We start from the raw sequence: 22,645 nt of genomic DNA on the forward strand, positions 1-22,645 counted from the left end.
ACAATAGAAACAAAGTCTGGAAATGTAAATTCCAGTGAGCCTTTTAAGACCTCTTTAACTGAAATAACTTTAAAACAGAGAAAAAATACATTAATGACTAACATTATATATTTAAAATGTGCAGGTTGAACAGCATTTGGACTTGGAATGAAACAATAAGAGGTTACATTCATGGATAACCAACAAGATAAGGCTGTTGTTGCCTCAGCCAATGGAGAAAACACTCTGATTAATGGGGTCAAAGAAAATGGTAAGAGAATTTAATTATAGTATATACTATTTCTCCTAGTAGTCCTTTGTTATTACTGTAGATTTTTAGTATCCACAAAACGGACACTTGGAGCAGGTTAAGTCTAGAGTGCCTCTGAGATTGATATTAATCCTAAATTTTATTCCACCAAATTTCTAACTGGGATAGAAGGGTCTGTAAGGGCTATCCAATCCAGACACTTTGCTCTTGCAAATCATCTCTGTCAGATGAATACTTGAGTTCCTCAGAATTCATAGTGAATTAGAAATATGCTCTGATGTGTGGCTTGGAACATCTAGATACAGAGGAGCTTCCAGAATAGAAGTCTGAATGATTGGACTAAGCTTTATAGCTTAAAACCACAACTATCCCACCTGATCATTTTCCCACCCTGAAAACCTTGACTTTCCAATTAATCAAGCAGTCCAATTATCTCCTTATTCTGAGGAGAACTCTGTGTCTAAAGAAAAAGCTTACTCTAAAGAAATACTATTTTTCACTTTGTTGAATGTTCAATATAAAATCAGGGTTATTCTTTAACATTGTAGTTTTTAGTTATAAAGCCAGAGAAGTTGAGCCTTAGCTTATATAAGATCAAGCTTATATAAGCTGATCAAGGGAAACTGATCAAAGGAAAGAGAGTTCATGAGTGTGGTCTAAAACTGTCATTTCTTTACCTTTTCTCCAGATTCAGAGGACCAGGATGTGACAATAAAATCATTGGCAGCTCTAGAAGCAACTGCACCAATCCAGCCTATACCAGTGGTTCAAAAAGAGACCCTGATGTATCCCAGGGGTCTCCTGCCTCCACCTTCTAAGAAACCTTGTATGCAGAACCCTCCATCTCCTTTGGGGCTAATTGAAGCACCCGAGCATGCTGCTAATAGTGCTTCTGTGAATGCCATTTCCCTTACATCTGGTGTTGCAAAAAGCCTGCATACATGGTCACTGCCCAATGAGTGTGAGAAAGCTCCATTTGCCATAATGGAGCCTGCAGGCATGTCAGCTCTGAATGGGGACTGCCTCATGCAGCCAAGCCGGACTTGTTTGGGCTGCTTCATGGAATCCAAGGATGCAGTAGATCCTGAGCCTGGGATCAGTCTGAAAGTTGGTGATCTAAATAAGGATTATGAAACCTGTGCAGTTTCTGATATAGGGATTCAGTGTATTAATGCTGGAGAAAACATGAAATATGGAGAGCAGCTGCTCTCAGACCAGCTCCTAGGCTTTCCTCTGCACAAATCAAGGTCAGGAGAAAAACGGGAAGCTGAGAAGTCTGACATCGACTTGGAGGATCCAGCTCAGAAAAGTTATTATGAGGCATTACTGTTAGACAAGTGTAATACGGAAGAGGCTTTGCTGGCAAATTCCAATCAAGATTGGGGTTACTTTGAGACTTTCATTAGTGAGAGTAAGATTGAACTACTTGACCTCTGTTCCAAAAATGAGCTGTCTGTCAACTTATTCTCTGAAGAAGATGTGGATAACTACATGTTCGATGATGATGAGTCAACGCTGGGCAGTGATGTCTGTTCCTTGAAAATTCGATATGAGTCCTTCCAAGACAATGTTAGAGACAAGACCACCCTTCTAATGCAGGAGGATGCCCAATTCAACTTTTTCCCCAGTGTCTTTACTACCTGTCCCAAGCGAGAGTCTAAGAGTGGGGTCCTGAAGCAGAACAGTGATCTTTCCCAGTTCAAGGTCCCTGATGTGAATATCATCTGGGGGGAGGAGGATAAAAACTTGGACAAGAAGAAAGGCAAAGAAGAGGGACAGGAAGACAAGGGTATAGGGAAAAAGGATGAAAAGGATAATGGAGAAAAATCCGCCTTAAATAAACCATGCAGTGGGACTGAAGTAGGGCAATTTAAGAATCCAAAGCACAGCCATCTTGCCAATTCCTTGGAGGCATCAGGGAATTTCAGTGATGACAGTTCCTTCATTGAGGTCTCTTATGATGCCATGGGGGAGATCAAGGACTGTGGCCGCTATATGGCTCGGGACACTAATTCTGGCAGCACCTCCTCCCAGCAGAACTATGGGCTGCGAGCCAAGAGAAAAGTCAGGTACAGTGAAGATTATCTATATGATGTTGACTCACTAGAAGGTGAAAAAGTAAATGAGAGGAAGGAATGGCTGCCAGGTGGTTCCAAAGAGGAAGATGATGATGAATGGTGTCCCAAAAAGAGAAGAAAAGTAACCCGTAAGGAGCCTCCTGTTATTATCAAATATATCATCATCAATCGCTTTAAAGGTGAGAAAAATATGCTGGTGAAGTTGGGTAGGGTAGATTCCAGTGAGACAACAGTTAATTTAAGTGAGAATCAGCTCAATAAATATGCCAAGCTGGCCCCCTTGAAGGGCTTCTGGCAGAAGAAGAAAAAACAAAGAAACAGCAACACCGACTCCAACAAGATACCCTTATGCCAAAAGCAAAACTTTGAAACAGGTAGCTTTGAGGTGTCATTCCTGCCACCTGCTCGCAAACGAAAATCTAAGCTTGGCAATAGGCACAGGATTCAAAGAATCCCATCTGTGGAAACTCCAGCAAGTGGTAAGCAGATTTCATTCTGTAGTGATCAGAGGCAAGGTAGTACTCGTAAAGAAGATGGAGGCCTGAAAGGTACAGTGAAGTCAGCACCTTTAGCTGCCCCCAGCTGCGCAAGTGGATCACATTTAAATGATGTGACAGGCCCTGACTCAGTGAAAGTCAAAGCCCAAGATGCAGGATTTAAGGGACCAGAGAGGAAAGTGCTCAACAAAATCAAATTTAGAAGTGAAGCCAGGTTAAAATCCAAGAAAATCAAAGTTGGACAAGAAAACAAGCCAATTGTTCAAATCAGCCCTCTTTTGGAAGATCAACCCTCTACAGCTGATTTAAAGAATGAAGATATTCCTGGGACCTCAAACAGTTCTCATCTATCTGAATTTCATGAGGCAAAGGTTAAGAATTCTCCTTTCTTACCAACCACCTGCTCTTCTGAAATGCCTTTATCATCTGCTAATGTTGCCACCAATATACCTGTTATCCCTGGAGGGTATCTGCAGACATTGTTAGATGCTTCTGATTTGTCAAATAATACTGGTATGTCATACTTTGCTCACCATTCTCCAGAGCGACATGAAGGCAGCCTCACTCAAACAGAAAAATCTTTTGTGCCTCTCCAGCCTGCCCAGGACTGTGTGCTTTCCTCACCCTCTGAGTCTGAGCTGCAGCAATCATCCCAAAACTTCAAAATAGAATCAAGCAACTATGGAAATATGTGGCCCAACAAGCCTGCTTCTGGCCCCCAGGAATTCGTGTCTGAAGTCTCAAGGGAGATAGCTCCAACCCAATCTAATGAATTTGGAGTCTCCCAAGTAGTCTCCATGGAAAATAACCTCACAGCTACAACTTACAATCGAACCTGCCTCAATAGTGGTGGCAGTAATTGCAACAAGGTCCTGTATGCCTCTGTGCAAGACACCCAACTCCCATCTGATGACTCTTATCAATTATGTCACTTTAGTAATGGAGAGATATGCTTTCCTTTCCAGCAGGGCCCAGCCAATATGGATGATGACCGGCTCTTTAGCTTTGATTCAATGGCCCCACTCTCTGTCAACTCAAGCAATTATTGCTCCTTAAGCTTGAAATCCTGTGAAAAAGATGGTGATGATGATATTACTGATGACTTCCTGGCCCACTGCAGCCCCAAGCTGGTGATCCAGCAGAGCACTGATGAGATAACACCATTAAAGGAGTCCACTGACCTCCTGGATATCTCCAACTTCACTCCTGACAAATTCCGCCACTCATCTCTCTCAGAGATGTCTCCACCTGATACCCCCAGTCTTTCACCTCAAATTACCAGATGTGAGAGTATCAAGACACTAGGAACACTGAAGGGGTTCCAAGAGGGTGTCCCAGGACCATTGAGCAATATGGAGAAAATCAAGTGGGACTGCAGTACCCTTTCACGGCAGGTCCAAGTGGATGATGGATTTACTTTAAATAACCATCAGTTTCAGTTCCATATGTTCAATGATGAGGATTCTGTCAGCTTGCTCCAAAAAACTCCTTGCCTATCAACACTTAATGATCCATCTGGTCAAATGAGTACTAACAACAAAGTGTCAAAAGCAAGAAAGAAAAGTTCACCCAACAAGAGTGGGGCTATGAACCAGAGTTCTTCTCAGAAAAACACCAGGAAAAAATCTCTCAAAGCCAACAACAAAGGGATTGAAAAGCCACCTGGCAAAACCTCCCGCCAGACCCCTAAGTCAACAAAGAAAGGGAAATATGTGGCTGCAATCAATGGAGAGAAAATGCAAATTGGCATTAGCCGTGGGGTAGGCCAAATCAACAACATATCTTCCACAGGGAAGACGTTGGCTGAATGTATCCAACATGGTAGCCCTGTGGCCTCCATGAAGATGCCAAGTCAAAAGGGACTTTCTGGAGATTGGACTTTGGGGAAAGAGAGTAGCCCTGTCTGGAGTGACCTGAACATGGGAACCAACACCAATAACCTCCTTGATGATGATCAACGGGAATTTCAGGAGCCTTCCTATATCTTGTCCAACATTGCCTCTGGTATGGCAGATGTACAGAGATTCATGATGGCCTCCATAGAGCCCCTTTGGGAACCCATGGAGCACCATGGAGATCCCAACATATTTTACTCCCCAGAGTCTAATAGCCTAAAATTAAAAACCCTCAAAATATTGGCTGGGACACCACAGGAATCTAAGAAAAAGGTCAACAGTGGGTCGCCAGGAGCCATTAAGAATCACAGGTCCATCAAGGGTGTGAGTAAAAGCAATGGGAAAGCAGCGATAGGTGATCCTGGTCGTGCAAACATGCATGGTTATGAGGACTCTCGCTCTGCCTTCTTTGATAAAAAGTATAATAACCCGAGCACTTTAGGCAATAATGGACCAACACACAAAAAATTATATCGTCACAAATCCAGCTCCAAGGCCCTGAGAGATGAGAAGTGTAAGGGAAAGTGCATGGAGCGAGAACAGGTCCACAAGGATGAGGCTGGGACAGCTTCTTTTGAAAAACTGAGGTAATACTGCACCAGAATGGCTGAGATGGTGTACCCTTAGCTTTCCTACTACCTGCTAAGCCCACAGTCCCTCATTTTTTCCTTCTTGAAAGCAAAAGTTTGCATGAAAGAAACTGTCCCATTCCCTTCTTTTTCAAATTAAAAAGAAAAAAAAGTGCATGAAAATCCCTATACCTTTAAGCCACCCCCAAAATTGGGCGATTTTGTTGTGGCTTAACTAGGGATAAACTCTAACAAGTCTACTTTTTCTGCGATTCAGCATTAGTTTTTACTAATTGAGAAAATAGAACTAAAATATGCTCTTGAATGATTTTGGGAAGGGAAGGGCTTTGCAGGAAAAAAACATTTTGAACAACAGAATCAAAAAGTTATATAGACAAAAGGGCAAGATCATTTAAGCAAAAAGAGCATAATGTGGAAAACAAAACCTCATCGTGTGGCTATTAGGAGTGCTTTCTAGTGCCCCCATATCTATATCTCTTTCTGCATCATACAGCATTTAGTATGATGTAAACAAATTTAGGTTGTATGATCCCTTTTGGGGACATACACTAAAGCTAACTAAGGTGGCATAAATTGTTTGGTTTTTCTGCAGGGATTCCGACTACAATCTCCTAAAAGCAGAAACAGCATTTTGGGTTTTACCTGTGTTTGAAGAAGAAACTCACATTTTCCAGAAAGACATTTGATGTTTGTGTTTTATTTCTTTCAAAATATGCCTTGTGGTATGTATGTTGACATGTAAGTGCTTAAAGAAAAGAATTTTGAAGTGTGGGAATAAGTCTTTGGAAGCAAACTTTTAATCTAATGTTCTATGTAAAAGACTTCAAAAGTCATACAGTTGCACAAGTAGTTTATGCACTATTTACCCAAGGAAGAAAAGGAAAACATTGTGCCAAACTACAAACAAGTGACTGTATTGTATATATTTTTACTTCTATAGCAACATTTGGTTGTGAGTATTTGGGGATCTTGTCCCTGTTGATTTATTAGAAACATTCCAGTGATTCTTGCTATTAACCACCCCCACTTATGTGGATAGCACCTATAGATCACAGTGGAAAATTATGTTGTGTTACACAATTTACCAAAACTTAAATGATACTGTTTGAAATGTGCCAAATTTCCTTACCTCATCTCACAGATTCACCCCACAGTTTAAAGCTCCTTAACGGATATATATATATATATATATATATATATATATATACACACACACACACACACACACACACACATTATTTTGAAATTTTAAACTCTGCTGTCCTGTGTGGAAACATAAACAATTAAATAAGGCACAATAAAGTTTTGTTTGTTCCATTGTCTAACAGTTCAATTGTTGAGAAAGTCTGGAAGTCACAACAGCTAAGTCCATCAGGGACCTACTATATGCATTTACAGAACCTTTTACAAGGAAGCAAAACAGCTGCTTTAAAGTTTGTTTTCTAAAAGCAAAATCTGTAGCTGAAAATTATTTAAAGTGCAAAGTTATATTGCTGATACTTTATATCTCAGTTTTATATATTTTATAATAGTCTGGGATAAATTATAAAATAGCTATAAAATCAACACTAATGACAAATGAAGTACATAGATTGCTTTTATTTAAGTAGTTTCATAAATGTTTTGTCAAAAGTGCATTCATATCATGGCTTTATTGTTATTTCAATGTTTAATCTTGCAATGCCAATGTCACTTAAAGAAAATGTTAAGGCATCTCAGTTCAACTCCTATGAGTTATGTACACATATTAGCTAAGCTGAACAATTTGTGGTAACAACTAATCAGGGCCATACATACTTAGTCTGAGGATGACTAGTATTTGATGCCAAACACTAAACTTAAATTGCAATTTTATATACATTTTTGAAATCACATTTTTATTCTGCCCTTCCCCCTTTTGTCTTTAAAGTTCACAGCTTCAACACTGCTAGTGTTGCTTTTTCTTCCCCTTTATTCACCACTTGACTTCTAACATTTGATCTATTTTCCTTGCACAGTTGAAGGCCTGTGTGTCTGATGACTGATGCATTATGGCACAGATGAGATAATGGATGTAAAAGCGCTTTGTAGATCATAAAGTGCTATACAGATATAGGGGATTAATATTATTAATGTTGTTGGTTGTTGTCGTTGTTACTCTTACTATTCTTACTAATACTGTTACTAACCTATTAACTTGTGAATATATAGGCTGTGGGTGGGAGGGTGGAGAATAAGTGGGTGGGGGAAAGGGAGATTTAAAAAAAAAAAAGGAAGATGTTTCAAAAGGAAAAATTTAAGCAAAATATAAACCTACCTAGTCATTGCCACCTAAATATATTCACAAACAGAAAAGCAACATTTGAAAGTAGTCAGAGAGAAATGGAAGGAAGTCTGTCACATATATAAGTTCATACACTTCCCAGTCCATGATTCCTTTCACCAGCCTGCTCTACTACTTATAACTAGGTAGTAAAATGAACAAGCCTGTGTTCTTGGTGATGTGATTGTGTGTGTCTGTGGGAATGAGTGGGTGAGGAGCATTTTGTGAGGTTGCTTCAGGCCTATTCCTAGGCTTTGATGCTTGTGTGTGGTGAGTCTTCAAAAATTACTTAATGGAAAGGCACGAGATGAAACATGTCTCCTACTCTACAGCTGCCATCCAGAATGGAAAACAATCAGACTGGAACATTTTCTTCTATTTCTCCACTCTGATAGCTAGCTGTTTATGCTTAATGCTATGCCTGGTTCTTAGGAACGAGATTTTGTTTTATTTTTGTTTTTATTTTGTTGGTTTATTCAGTTTTGCAGCTACTTTAGGTTTGGAATCACCAACTCTACCTGTATTATGATCCCCAAAACTCCAGACCTCAAAGTCACTTACAGGAATGGAGTGCTCTCTATGTAATCAAAAGGTGGCAATTAAAGAAATAAAGAAAATGTTCCATGGATACAATGTGCTTTATAAAAAATTATGGGAGAAGTTGTCCCAGTTTTTCTCAGTTCAGCTTTGGAAAATGGGGTGGGGGTGGGGTAGAAGGACAACCTGAAACTTTCAGAAACAGTTTCCTTGTCAGAACTTGTTAGCACAAGTCCTTTGGAATGGATACTTTCAGTTGCTCCTATGGAGCCCATTAGGGACCAGTTCTAGGGCATGGTTCATCCCTTTCTCCAAAGAGAATTGACATGTTAAAGTACCAGTTTTAATGGCCTACTACAGTACATTATATGTTTTTTACATATGTGTCAGTGACTTGTAATCAATTGCTTTCTACTAAAACATAACAAGAAACTAAATTTGATTAATGAATAATAGGACAATGCAGAAGATGATTATTCTCTTAATTTCACTTAATATCCTCTCAGTACATTGTGTTCTGAGTGTTTTAGTTTTTATGGATTTTTTGGTCCTGTCACTGCTCATATTTTTTTTCTTCCTGTCACAACATAGTAGGCCTGGCTTTTTGGAGACCCCTTATTCAACCATCTGCCTTAGTGGAGTGAGGACCACTGATACAAAAATAGTTTTTTGCCCTATCACTGACATTTTGAGTCAGATATATGGAATTTTCCTTGTTCTGAAATTTCTGATTGCCACTCCCTTCTAACATCTCTCTGAGACACTGTTTCCTATTAATGCTTCCTCAACAGAATCCCATTTATTATTTATTTTCCTGGAGATGGTATTCTCCATTATTCTTCTTATTTAATTTCAGTCCTTGATCTTGGAATTTTTCTTCTTTTATAATCTTATACTCCACCTCCTCAAAGTGTCAGAGTTTAAGAACCTTAGCCAAGCTACTTCTAGAATTTCAGAGGGCAACCTTCTCACCCTTAATTACCTTTAGTTATCTTGGCTACTTTCAATGCACACACACACAGAGAGAGAGAGATTGAGAGAGAGGGAGAGAGAAAATAATATCACATTACTAAGGAAAGTTGGAAACTCCTTTTCCTTGGAAGTCTGTAAAAATATGTCTGATCCCCTTTCTGCCCTGGTTAGGTGCTAGACTATGTGGAGAGGGTGCTGAAATAGTAGCCTTGACCAAGGTTCTTTGAGACTTCGGGGGTTATGTTTGGGCTGTGGTAACTGGCTTAAACCAATGGCCTCTCCAGCGTCTCATATACCAGCTTCCTCATATATGCTGCTTCCTCTCAGCTTTCTCTTCTGACTTATTATTCTGTGCAATTATGTGTTAAGGCCTTACCTTCTCCTAAATCTTTTCAAACCTCCTGCACTACCTTGACCATCACTTCTTTAGCCATCTCCCTGAAGTCTTTGGTGCTAGGTGGGCTTTTGTGACAACTTTCACCTTCTCTGAACTTTTTCCTTGCTGAGATGCATCTGTATGTGTGCAGGGGGGAGGGAGGGACAGGGAAGGGGTTGAGCATGTATGTAAGAGAGAAGCATAAAGGAAGCTTTAAAAGCTGTAAACAGCTCTGGTTAGCATCCTATGTCCTGTTATGTGAGGTTCTGCAGTTCTAGTGAATTTCTGTTTTAGTGGGTCCTGATGAGCATTTTTTGCCTAAAGGAGAAAAACCATATCCAAGGACCTTTTAAACAAGCTTGCTCTTACCAAGTTGAACCAGTCTGATGCAGATCTGCCACATCTTCAATTTACAGATGCTCTCAGAACAGTTCCAAGAATTGAAGAGAGCTGAGTTTCTGCCCTGAAGAGGAGAATGGAGCACTAGCTAGTCCTAACTAGTGCTAGAACTATAAATGTTTGTTTTCTCCTGGATTATTAAGAAGTTATCTAATTTCTGGAGTTTTATTTTTATTTAGGATTTTTAAATGATAGCTTATTATAGGAATATGTCCTTTTATGAAATAAAATTAATATGAGATTTATTTTCTAATCATAAAATTCACCAAGCCCACCAGTATGTTTAGAAGGCTTAGTACAAAAACCAAACATTTTAGTAACTAGGGATAAATAGGAATCTTGTCAACACAATGTAGGCCAGGGATTTTTGTAAAGGTTTCTCAAGGACCCGAATAAGGGGGAAAAATTTAGCTGTGCTTTTTAACTTGGGAAACACTGTCATCAACTTGAAGGTCCTCAGCCAGCATGGGATTATTTTGATGGCAGTACGCAGGCTACACTTCAAGGCACATTTTTTACTCAGAGCATTAAACAGTAGCTACAGTCATGAAGCAGAGCTCCCATTGCAGCTACATGATACTTGAGATGTACTCTTCATTTAGAATCATAACTAAGAGATGAAACATTGGAGAGGGACAATGTAAAGGAAAGAAGCTTAGTACAAATTGTATGGTGTGAATGAGGCTTTAAAAATCAGTATTTGGGTAAGTAGAAAAGAAATAGTCGACATAAAATGGAAAGGATGTCTCTCCATCTATCAGGCTCAGTGGTTTCTGAGTCTTAGACATCCCCTTCAGAAAGAAGAAAGAAGATGTTTAAATCACTCTGCTTCTGTCAGAGATACCTGGTTTTACAGCACAAAAGAAAAGGCTTAGAATAAAAACTAGAAGAGGGCTTTTGGTTTTGACTCCCAGTGAGGAGGGTAGAAAGCTTAAAATGCTCTACTGGGATACCTGTAGCACTGACTAGAGTTTGCTGCCTACAGTTTTGAATGTACTAGTCCTTAATTTAATTTCCATAAAACTGAATGCACCTCTTTGGTAAAATACTGATTTATGGTGCTAAAGAAACTATTATCTCCATTGTTGTCCTCTCCCAAGCCCTTTAAACATTTAAGGAAATTCAAAATAAACATGTTAGAGGCCCTTTTTATGAATGTAACTTAAGTTTCTGTTTGACATGTGACACTGCAACTTTAAAATGTTAGGAAATTGTTTGCCTTTTCTTTTCAGAGTTAAGCTTTATAAATAATCTGTAGAGTCAAATGAAGTATAAAGCCTAAGGATCACTCTTTGACGCCTACAAAATCTTGTATATTTTTAAGTGTGCCAATTTGTAACATATTTTGTAAGTGTATATTTTTCTTAGAAAAGTGCTGTGAAGTGTCTGTATGTGAGAGTTTTCCTTTTTCTGCACCACTGGGTGCTAATAAAAGGATATTTACTTCAAAGTTTCTGGTTTTAGAAACCATAATACAAAGAAAAAAATACACTTTTGTTGGGAATTTTGTAACACAAAACATGTTGTGAAAGAGTGTAGTGATCTTGTGCAAATGAAAATGAATATTTGTGAGCTTCTTGCTGTTTTATAGATTTTCTTGTAAATTATTCTTGTAACACCTCTGGTTTTGTTGTTCTTGTTGCAAAGGTTTTAAATATTTGTGACTGAGTGTATGGTGAAACTGTCATAATGTACCTAGCTGAGTTTTGTTATTGTTTATGGAATAAATAAAAAGAAAAGTTTAAAAATACTGCTTTGGAATCATATGTAACAAATCAAACCATTTTTAAATAAATTCTATGTCCCAAATAAAAAATTCTTCATTGTCTAGAAATTGATGGATCTAGACAGTATTATGCTATGTGAAGTCAGTCAGTCAGAGAAAGACAAATACCATATGATTTCACTCATATGTGGAATTTTAGAAACAAAGCAAATGAGCAAAGGGGGAAGAAAAGAGAGAGAGAGAGAGAGAAAGAGAGAGGGGCAAACTAAGAAACAGACTCTTAACTATAGAGAAAAACTAATGTTTACCAGAGGTTAAGTGGGTGGGAGGATGGGTTAAATAGGTGATGGGGATTAAGGAGTTAACTTGTTGTGATGAGCACTGGGTGATGTATGGAAGTGTTGAATCACTATATTGTACATCTGAAACTAATATTACATTGTATGTTAACTAACTGGAATTTAAATAAAAACTTAAAAAAAAACATTCTTTGTTGTCTAGAGCAGTGTTTCTCAAACTATCTGTGGTGAAGGACCGATTTTTTTCTCTGTCCATCACAAACTGATACTATTATAAAACACAATAGGAATAAATTTCTTTAAAATTGAAATGGAAAAAATGATATACAAAATAAAAACCCTAATGTATTTGATTCAACATGCAATATTACATTTCAAAACAAACATAACGAGGAAAAAGGAAAGAATTGCAAAGACTTGGTACTCTATTTAAGACAAGTCCATTGATCCATGTTAAATTGCCATAGAAAGTTCTAACCCTGCCTTGAGTAACACTTTGAGTAGGAGCAACAGCATTACTATTATCTGGAAACTTGTTAAGAATGCTGTATGCCAGGCCCTACACCAGTTCTACTGAATCAGAATCTGAATTTTAACAAGATTCCTAGATAATTTGTGAGCATGTTAAAGTTTGAGAAACACTGGGCTAGATTTTTTTGCATAGGATTCTTCTGCCCCTCAAACTGGGGAATCATTTTCTAGTATGTCCCATCTTCAAAGACCTGAGAAAAAATGGTGTCCTTGTATTGTGGTCTAGATGGATTTCGCAGAGACGTAGTCCTCTCAAAGTGTTAAAAGTTGTTTATTGAAAGTAATAAATGCTAATTTGCTTGGTTCCCCCCAAATGTCAGATTTTCCATAAATCTCTATAATTCCTGCATCATTTACCACCCACCCAAAGACCCTGTCTCCTTTAATCAGTACTTGCCCAAGCTCTATCCCCACTGGGCTCAGTATTTTAAAATCTGGTATATATAGAAAAACTGGATTTTGCTCCCAAGTGCCCAGATCATGTGAACCACCCATCAGAGCCTGGAGCCCTGGTCATTGTGGCATACATAAGCCAACAGTCACTTCCTTGTTTTATAAATATCACTACTCAAAGAAACTGAAAAATCTGTATGAGAGAGTAGCCTTCTATTCTCACTGAATGATCTCATTCACTTCCACCACTTCAACTACCACCTACATTTTGAGAATCTCTCCTGAGTCCCTAGCCTATATTTCCAGTTATAGGCTGGCTATCTCCACTTGGACATTCTTCAAGTTCCTCAGACTTACCTATTCAAGATCATTTCATAATCCCTTTACCCTCTGAGTGTGATTTAACTCAGTGAATGATGCTGCCATTCATCCAATTAGTGACCCAAGCCAGAGACTAAGGTTCATCAGCAATTCCTTTCTCTCCATTTGCTCATTTAATTGGTGCTTCTCAGTTCTCCTGCCTTTCTACCCCCATTGGCACTGCATTAATTTAACAGTTCATGGTACTTCACCTGGACTATTGCAACACTGTCCTAATTCAGCGATTTCTAGGATTGGTTTTCATATCCTGGAAAGTTTCAATAAAGAGAAAGAAATGGAGAGGGGAGTCTCTATAGAATTTTCAACTTTTTATTTTGTTTAATGAAGTCATTTCAAAAAACTATGAAAAAACTATTACTAATTCCACAGAAGATCATTTTAATACCAAAATACAATGAGACAGTGTTTTATTAAATACACCGTGTTGTCTTTTCTGGAAGATTTTTTTTTGCCTTAGTATCATTTTATTTTTTCTTTTCCCTTTAAAAAAATAACATCATTTTAGACAAGGAACAGAGCAGTTGGAACTAGGGAAATTTTAAGAGAGTTGAATGTACCAAAGCAAAGATCACTCTATGAGAGTACTCTCCGTGGATAAAATGCAGAATATGCAAATTTGAATATCATTGGCAGTTTGGAACCAGACTGAATACTAGTATAAGTCAAAGTTTTCTCTTTCATGTTTAAAGATCTGAACTTTTTTTCCTTCAAATGTACATTTTTTTTAAAAAGACACCAAAAATTCTCTTCAATACAATCTCATTAGGTTGACACTTAGCTAAGCAACTCTGCTTAGGTCACTAGTGTCTTCTATAGAACTTCAATTAATGAAAGTTGCAACAAATAATTTGAAACTTGGGTGAGTTATAAATTTGCAAAAACCTCTCTTTTCCTGGGTGTGACAATGTGTGCTCCTTCCTGGTATACCTGCTGTACTCAATAGAATCTGTCAAAAGGCTGCTAAAGAGTTTTTTATTTATTCATTTGATACAGAGAGAGAGCATGAGTAGGGAGAGAGGCAGAGGGAGAAGGAGAAGCAGATTCTCTACTGATCCAGGAGTCTGAGACCAATACAGGACTTGATCCCAGGATCTGGAGATCATAACCTGAGCCAAAGGCAGATACTTAACCATCTGAGCCACCCAGGCACCCCTGCACTATATTGTCTTTTTCTCTTCATCATGGACGATAAGAGACTCAAGCCAAGCTTCAAACCCTTACTTTAAACAGTAAAAAGAAGTGTTGAATTTCAGGGCTAGAGGAGTGGGGGAGGACAAAGAATGATAGGCAGAGCAGCTAAAACCCTCAGGATTGGACCCGTCTAATGCTCTGAGGCTTTCTCCCAATTTCTATGACTTCCCTATGTGATGGAGATAACCAATGTATATTCTTCACACTGTGCATGATTCAGAAGTATATTCTGGTGAACATGGCCCTAAAAAAGATTTTCTTGAACTAAAGTAATGGTAGGGTTGGAATAGATGAGTGGTTCCATTCTTTTCCCAGTGGTCTTATATCCCTTTTTTTCTTTCTTGGCCAAAGTTGAGAAAGTACCAGGGTTTATGGTGAAGATGGTAGGTCCTTTGTCTAAAGACATTTGACTTGTCTTGGAACTGAGCATTTGATGGGCTTAGAGGAAGAGTGATTATGACATTGTTTTAACATGGTATTCTATTTGAAGTAATAAGAGTTGTGGTTATTAAACCTTTCAGGTTACATAGGACTTTGATAATCTAATGAAATCAATAAGCCTTTATGCCAGGAAAATGAACATACTCAAATTTTTAAATAAAATTTTGGAGGATTCACAAATTAGGAAATTCTGTATTGAAGGGCATCAATTTCCCAAAACATCTTCCCCACTTCGTAGTGGAGTTTCTTAGTCTATCTCCTCTTCTCCAATGACCCAAGATAATACTATCATTTATTTATTGTTTACTCTGTGCCAGGCACTTTACATGAATTATTATTTCTCACAACCATCTTGCAAGGGAAGTAGTTTCCCTATTCTACATTTAAGTAAATCAGGACACAGGTGAAATAAACTTTCTTAAGAACACACAACTAATAATTTTCAAAAACCTTCACCAGAGCTGACTGTCAGGCTTGCCCCATCAAATGCCCATGTCTCTAACTCAAGACATTTATTTCTAGCATAAACCATATTGTCTATGCAGGGGAGTAAAATGTTGCCTGCCAGCTCTTTTGTCCTTGAAGAGGCATCTCTGTGAACACCACCTCTTACACATGCACCTCAAGAAGAGTGAATGGTCTCTCCTCATGTGCCTTAGGTGATCATCAGATCACACTATCTGCCCTGGGGTTGTACACCAGCCTTGTCTCCAGGAGTAGGACAGTGCCCTCAGGGCTCTAAATCAGCCAAGCTTGCCAACCTTCAAAATTCCAGTTTTTGGGGCGCCTGGGTGGCTCAGTGGGTTAAGCCTCTGCCTTCGGCTCAGGTCATGATCTCAGGGTCCTTGCTGGTTATAAAACTCAAGGAAATCAGCCCTTCTCATTTTCCCAGCCAATGGCTTTGGGAAAGTGTTCTCCCTGTGCATATCCTTGTGTGTTCGACTCTTTCTCATTTTTCCCCATGACGGGAGTTCCCTCCCCTCCACAGCACCCGCAGTTTGTTTCTCCTCAAAACCACCAAAACTCTAAACTTCCTACATTATTTGATGTGGTCTCTCCTTTTAGTTTTGCAGTTTGTTCTGCCAGTATTCAGGTCAATTTCTTGGGTATACAGAATGATGCAATAGTTATCTGGTTGTGGTTAAGAGATGAGATAAGCCTAGAGTCCTCCTGCTACACTGCCATCCTAAATCCCCTCTCAGAATACATAGTCTTTTCAAGTGCACATAGAACATTCTCCAGAATAGTTCACATACTAGGTCATATAACAGACCTCAAGAAATACAAAAAGATCGAAGCCTCACCATGCACCTATACTGACCACAATGCAATGAAACTAGAAGTCAACTACAAGAAAAAAATTAGAAATGCCACAAATACATGGAGGATAAACAACATGCTACTAAATAATGAATGAGTCAACTGGGAAATCAAAGAATAATTTTTTAAAAACATGGAAATGAATGAAAATGAAAACACAATGGTCAAAAACCTTAGGGATGCAGCAAGTGTAGTCATAAGAGGGGAGTATAGCACAATACAGGTCCACCCTGAGAACCAAGAAAAATCTCAAATAAAAAAAAAAAAAACCTAACCTTATACCTAAAGGAACTAGAAAAAGAACAACAAACAAAGCCTACAGTCAGCAGAATAAAGGAAACAATAAACCTTAAAAAAAAAAGAACAGAAATAAATGACATATAAGCTAAAATTTAAAAAAAACACACAATAGAACAAATCAATGAGATCAGGAGCTGGTTCCTTAAAAACAAATAAAATTGATGAACTGCTAGCCAGATTTACCAAAAAGGAAAGGACCCAAATAAACAAAATCGCAAATGAAGTAGGAGAAATAACAACAACACTACAGAAATACAAACAACTATGGGAGAATATTATGAAAAACTAGATGCCAATAAATTAGACAACCTAGAAGAAATAGATAAATTCCTAGAAACATATAAACTACCAGCACTGAAACAGGAAGAAATAATTTAAAAAAAAACCAGACAAATAAATAGCAAAGAAATTGAATCAATAATCAAGCATCTCCCAACAAACAAAAGCCCAGGACCACATGGACTCACAGGTGAATTCTATCAAACATATAAAGAGTTAGTACCTATTCTTCTCAAACTACTCCACAACATAACAATGGAAGTAAAACTTCCAAATTTATTCTGTGAGGCCAAAATTACCCTGATTCCAAAACCAGACAATGACTCCACTAAGAGTACTATAGGATAATATCCCTGATGAACATGAATGCAAGATTCTCAACAAAATACTAGCAAATGGAATCCAACAACAGTAAAAGTATCATTCATCTTGATCAACTGGGATTTATTCCTGGGCTGCAAGTGTGGTTCAATATTGGCAACACAATCAACATGATATACCACATTAATAAAAGAAAGGATAAGAACCATGAAATCTTTTCAATATATGCAGAGAAAACAACTGAAAAAGTAAAACATGCATTCATGATAAAAACCCTTATCAAAGTAGGGATACAATGAACATACATCAACATAATAAAGGCCACATATGAAAAACCCACAGCAAATATTTTTGTCAATGGGGAAAATCTAAGAGCTTTTCCTCTACTATACTCTATGAGAGAGACGTCTGCTCTCACCACTGTTATTTAACATAGTACTGGAAGTCCTAGTCTCAGCAATTAGACAAGAAAAAGAAACAAAAGCCACCTAAAAAATCAGCAAGAAAGAAGTCAAACTCTCACTATTTACAGATGACATGATATTCTATATAGAAAACCCAAAGATTCCACCAAAAACCTGCTAGAAGTGATACACGAATTCAGTAAAGTTGCAGGATACAAAACCGATGTACAGAAAGCTGTTGCATTTCTCTACACCAATAATGAAACAACATTAAGAGAAGTCAAGGAATCAGTCCCATTTACAATTGCACCAAAAATTATGAGATAATCTAGGATAAACCTAACCAAAGAGATAAAAAATCTGTATTCTGCAAACTATAAAACACTGATGAAAGCAATTGAAGATGACAGAAAGAAATGGAAAAACACGGCATGCTCGTGGATTGGAAGAACAAATGTTGTTAAAATGTCTATACTATCCAAAGGAATCTACACATTTAATGCAAGCCTTATCAAAATACCACCAGTATTTTTCACAGAGCTGGAACAAACAATCCTAAAATTTGTGTGGAACCACCAAAGACCCCAAATAGCCAAAGCAATTCTGAAAGAGAAAACCAAAGCTGGAGGTATCACAATTCCAGACTTCAAGTTGTATTGCAAAGCTGTAGTGATCAAAACAGTATGATTCTTGCACAAAAACAGACCTATGGATTAATGGAACAGAATAGAGAACCCATAAATGGACCCAGAACTATATGGTCAACTAATCTTTGACAAAGCAGGAAAGAATATTCAATGGAAAAAGGTCTCTTCAACAAATGATGTTGGGGAAAATGGACAGTAACATGCAAAAGAATGAAACAGGGCCAGTCTTACACCATACACAAAAATAAATTCAAAATGAATGAAAGACCTAAATGTGTGACAGGAAACAATCAAAATCATAGAGGAGAACATGGACAGCAACCTCTTTGACCTTGGCCATAACAAATCCTTACTAGCTATGTCTCTGGAGGCAAGGGAAACAAAAGCAAAAGTGAACTATTGGAGATTCATCAAGACAAAATATTCTGCACAGCAAAGGAAACAATCAACAAAACTAAAAGGCAGCCTTCAGAATGGGAGATAGTTGCAAATGATAAATCTGATAAAGGGTTAGTATATAAAATCTATAAAGAACTGATCAAACCCAACACCCCAAACCTGATTAATCCAATTATGAAATGGGTGGAAGACATGAATAGATTATATTCCCAAAGAAGACATCCAGATGGCTAACAGACACATAAAAAAGTGTTCAACATCACTCGGCATCAAGGTAATACAAATCAAAACTACAATGAGATATCGTCTCACACCTGTCAGAATGGCTAAAATTAGGAACATAGTAAACAACAGGTGTTGACAAGAATGCAGAGAAAGGGAAACACTCTTACCCTGTCAGTGAAAATGCAAACTGGTCCAGCTACTCTGGGATACAGTATGGAGTTTCCTCAAAAAGTTAAAAACAGAACTACCCTGTGAGCCAGCAATTCCACTATTAAGTATTTACACTAAGGATACAAAAAATACTGACATGAAGGAATACATGCTCCCTGATATTTATAACAGCATTATCAACAATAGCCAAATTATGGAAAGAGACCAAAAGTCTGCTGACTGATTAATGGATTAAAAAAAAAGTCGTGGTGTATATATACAAAGGAATATTGCTTATCCATTAAAAAAAAAATGAAATCTTGCTATTTGCAATGACATGGATGGAGCTAGAGGGCATTACATCAAGCAAAATAAGTCAGTCAGAGAAAGACAAATACCATGTGATTTCACTCTTAAGTGGAATTTAATAAACAGCACAGATGAACGTTTTGGAAGGGGGGGAAGAGAAGCAAACCAGGAAATAGACTCTAACCTGTGCAAAACAAAGTGAGGGTTATGGAAGAGGAGGTGAATGGGTGCATGAGTTAAATACATGATAGGTATCTAGGAGGGCACTTGTGGCGAGCAGTGAGTGTTGCTTGTAAGTAATGAATCAGCAAATTCTACACCTGAAACTAATATCACACTGTACGTTAATAACTGGAATTTAAATTAGAGTTTTAAAGTAAAAATAAAAATTAAATCAACTTGCTGAGCAATCCAAATTTATGTTTATTTTGACAACATCTAATAAAGTTTGAAATTTGTTTAAGTTAAGTATTAAAATTACCAAAAGGAAAAAAAATACAGTGGCTCAAAGTAATCATTAAGCAGTACCTCTTCTGCAAATCTGTAACTTTGCATTTACTTACCAACTCTTTGCAGGTGTGTCCTATTGATCAGTTAAAGACCTGACTATCTTAGCTTTTCCTATTTATGGTGTAAAAAAAAAGATAAATTTCAAATAGTTTCCTCTTCTTAAAATGAAATGTTTTCCACTGAGTATTTTTAAAAGATTTTATTAATTTATTTCACAGACAGAGATCACAGGCAGGCAGAAAGACAGGCAGAGAGAGAGGTAGGGAAGCAGGCTCCCTGCTGAGCAGAGAGCCCGAATGCAGGGCTTGACCCCAGGGCCCTGGGATCATGGCCTGAGCTGAAGGCAGAGGCTTTAACCCACTGAACTACCCAGGCACCCGTCCACTGAGTATTTGGAAAGAATTATATGAGAGGTGAAGTGTTCTTCCTTTGATTCTGTAATGAGTAACATAAAAACTTTGGATATCAGGGGCACCTGGGTGGCTCAGTGGGTTAAGCCTCTGCCTTTGGCTCAGGTCATGATCCCAGGACCCTGGGATTGAGTCCTGCATCGGGCTCTCTGCTCAGCAGGGAGCCTGCTTCCTCCTCTCTCTCTGCCTGCCTCTCTGCCTACTTGTGATCTCTGTCTAATAAATGAATAAATAAATAAATAAATAAACTTTGGGAATCGGTAGTTCTTGATCTTATAGCCATGGCTTAATTGTACTGTTGACTAGGTGGTTGAAAAATGGAGATCTGAATGATACCTTCTTTAAAACATACATTGAGATTAATCTACATACCATAAAATTTACCACCTAAGATTAAAATTTGCTCCAGCTCTTTGAAGAATACCGGTGGAATTTTGATCAGAATGGCATTAAAAGTATATATTGCTCTAGGCAGTATAGACATTTTAACAATGTTTATTCTTCTGATCCAAAGAGCATGGAATGGTCTTCCATCTTTTTGTGTCTTCTTCAATTTCTTTCATGAGTGTTCTATAGTTCCTCGAGTACAGATCCTTTACCTCTTTTGTTAGGTTTATTCCCAGGTATCTTATGGTTCTTGGTGCTATAGTAAATGGAATCGATTCTCTAATTTCCCCTTCTGTATTTTCATTGTTAGTGTATAAGAAAGCCACTGAGGGACGCCTGGGTGGCTCAGTTGGTTAAGCAGCTGCTTTCGGCTCAGGTCATGATCCCAGCGTCCTGGGATCGAGTCCCATATCAGGCTCCTTGCTCGGCAGGGAGCCTGCTTCTCCCTCTGCTTCTGCCTGCCATTCTGTCTGCCTGTGCTTGCTCTCTCCCCCTCTCTCTCTGATTAAATAAATAAAATCTTAAAAAAAAAAAAAAAGAAAGCCACTGATTTCTGCACATTGACTTTGTATCCTGCCATGTTACTGAATTGCTGTATGAGTTCTAATAGTTTGGGGGTGGAGTCTTTTGGGTTTTCCATATAAAGAATCATGTCATCTGCTAATAGAGTTTGACTTCTTCATTGCCAATTTGGATACCTTTTATTTCTCTTTGTTGTCTGATTGCTGTTGCTAGGACTTCTAATACTATATTGAACAAGAGTGGTGAAAGAGGGCATCCTTGTCTTTTTCCTGATCTCAACGGGAAGGCTGCAAGCTTTTTCCCATTGAGGATGATATTTGCTATGGGTCTTTCATAGATAGATTTGATGAGGTTCAGGAATGTTCCCTCCATCCCTATACTTTGAAGCATTTTAATTAGGAATGGGTGCTGGATTTTGTCAAATGCTTTTTCTTCAAATAATCCAAAAATTTGTATGGAATCAGAAGAGACCCCGTATCACTAAGGAAATGTTGAAAAACAAAAGTAAAGCTGGGGGCATCACGTTACCTGATTTCAAGCTTTATTACAAAGCTGTGATCACCAAGACAGCATGGTACTGGCATAAAAACAGACACATAGACCAGTGGAACAGAGTAGAGAGCCCAGATATGGACCCTCAACTCTATGGTCAATTAATCTTCGACAAAACAGGAAAAAATATACAGTGGAAAAAAGACAGTCTCTTCAATAAATGGTGCTGGGAAAACTGGGCAGCTATAAGTAGAAGAATGAAACTCGACCATTCTCTTACACCGTACACAAAGATCAACTCAAAATGGATAAAAGACCTCAATGTGAGACAGGAATCCATCAGAATACTAGAGGAGAACATAGGCAGTAATCTCTTCGATACCAGCCACAGCAACTTCTTTCAAGATATGTCTCCAAAGACAAAGGAAACAAAAGCGAAAATAAACTTTTGGGGCTTCATCAAAATCAAAAGCTTCTGCACAGCAAAGGAAAGAGTCAAAAAAACAAAGAGGCAACCCATGGAATGGGAGAAGATATTTGCAAATGACAGTACAGACAAAAGGTTGATAACCAGGATCTATAATGAACTCCTCAAACTCAACACACACGAAACAGGCAAACATATCAAAAAATGGGCAGAAGATATGGACAGACACTTCTCCAATAAAGACATACAAATGGCTATCAGACACATGAAAAAATGTTCATCATCACTAGCCATCAGGGAGATTCAAATTAAAACCACATTGAGATATCACCTTACACCAGTTAGAATGGCCAAAATTAACAAAACAGGAAACAACATGTGTTGGAGAGGATGTGGAGAAAGGGGAACCCTCTTCCACTGTTGGTGGGAATGCAAGTTTGTGCAGCCTTTTTGGAGAACAGTGTGGAGATTCCTCAAGAAATTAAAAATAGAACTTCCCTATGACCCTGTGTTGAGGGCAGATGCTTCAGGGGCCCGGAGATCCGTCAACCGCAGAGCTTTGCAAAATGGCGCCTGGCGATTTGCCAGAAGGCGTGTCTAGAGTGACTGATCGTAAACAGGAAGTACTACCTATTGGCTGTTGAACTATTGCTATGCTGTGGGTATTTGGTAACAAGCTTTAGAT

The 22,645-nt window shown here is 38.2% G+C and overlaps 2 protein-coding genes across 5 annotated transcripts in view; both read left to right on the forward strand.

Annotated features, from left to right (window-relative positions):
- Positions 1-11,646, forward strand: part of NEXMIF (neurite extension and migration factor) — a 156,331-nt gene extending 144,685 nt beyond the window's left edge. For 3 of the 4 annotated variants that reach the window (XM_082716036.1, XM_082716037.1, XM_082716038.1), the window contains 3 exons: positions 125-250; positions 939-5,307; positions 5,903-11,646. In XM_082716036.1, coding sequence (XP_082572162.1) covers positions 172-250; positions 939-5,307; positions 5,903-5,996 — 4,542 coding nt within the window. In that variant the 5' untranslated portion in view covers positions 125-171 and the 3' untranslated portion in view covers positions 5,997-11,646. Of the gene's footprint in view, positions 1-124; positions 251-938; positions 5,308-5,902 lie in introns of those variants that run through there. The other variant, XM_082716039.1, reaches the window with a different exon arrangement.
- Positions 1-22,645, forward strand: part of ZDHHC15 (zDHHC palmitoyltransferase 15) — a 1,212,570-nt gene that overhangs the window by 791,625 nt on the left and 398,300 nt on the right. The window lies entirely within an intron of this gene.

The sequence above is a fragment of the Mustela nivalis genome (genome assembly GCF_964662115.1).
Source record: "Mustela nivalis genome assembly, chromosome: X".
Taxonomy (NCBI): domain Eukaryota; kingdom Metazoa; phylum Chordata; class Mammalia; order Carnivora; family Mustelidae; genus Mustela; species Mustela nivalis.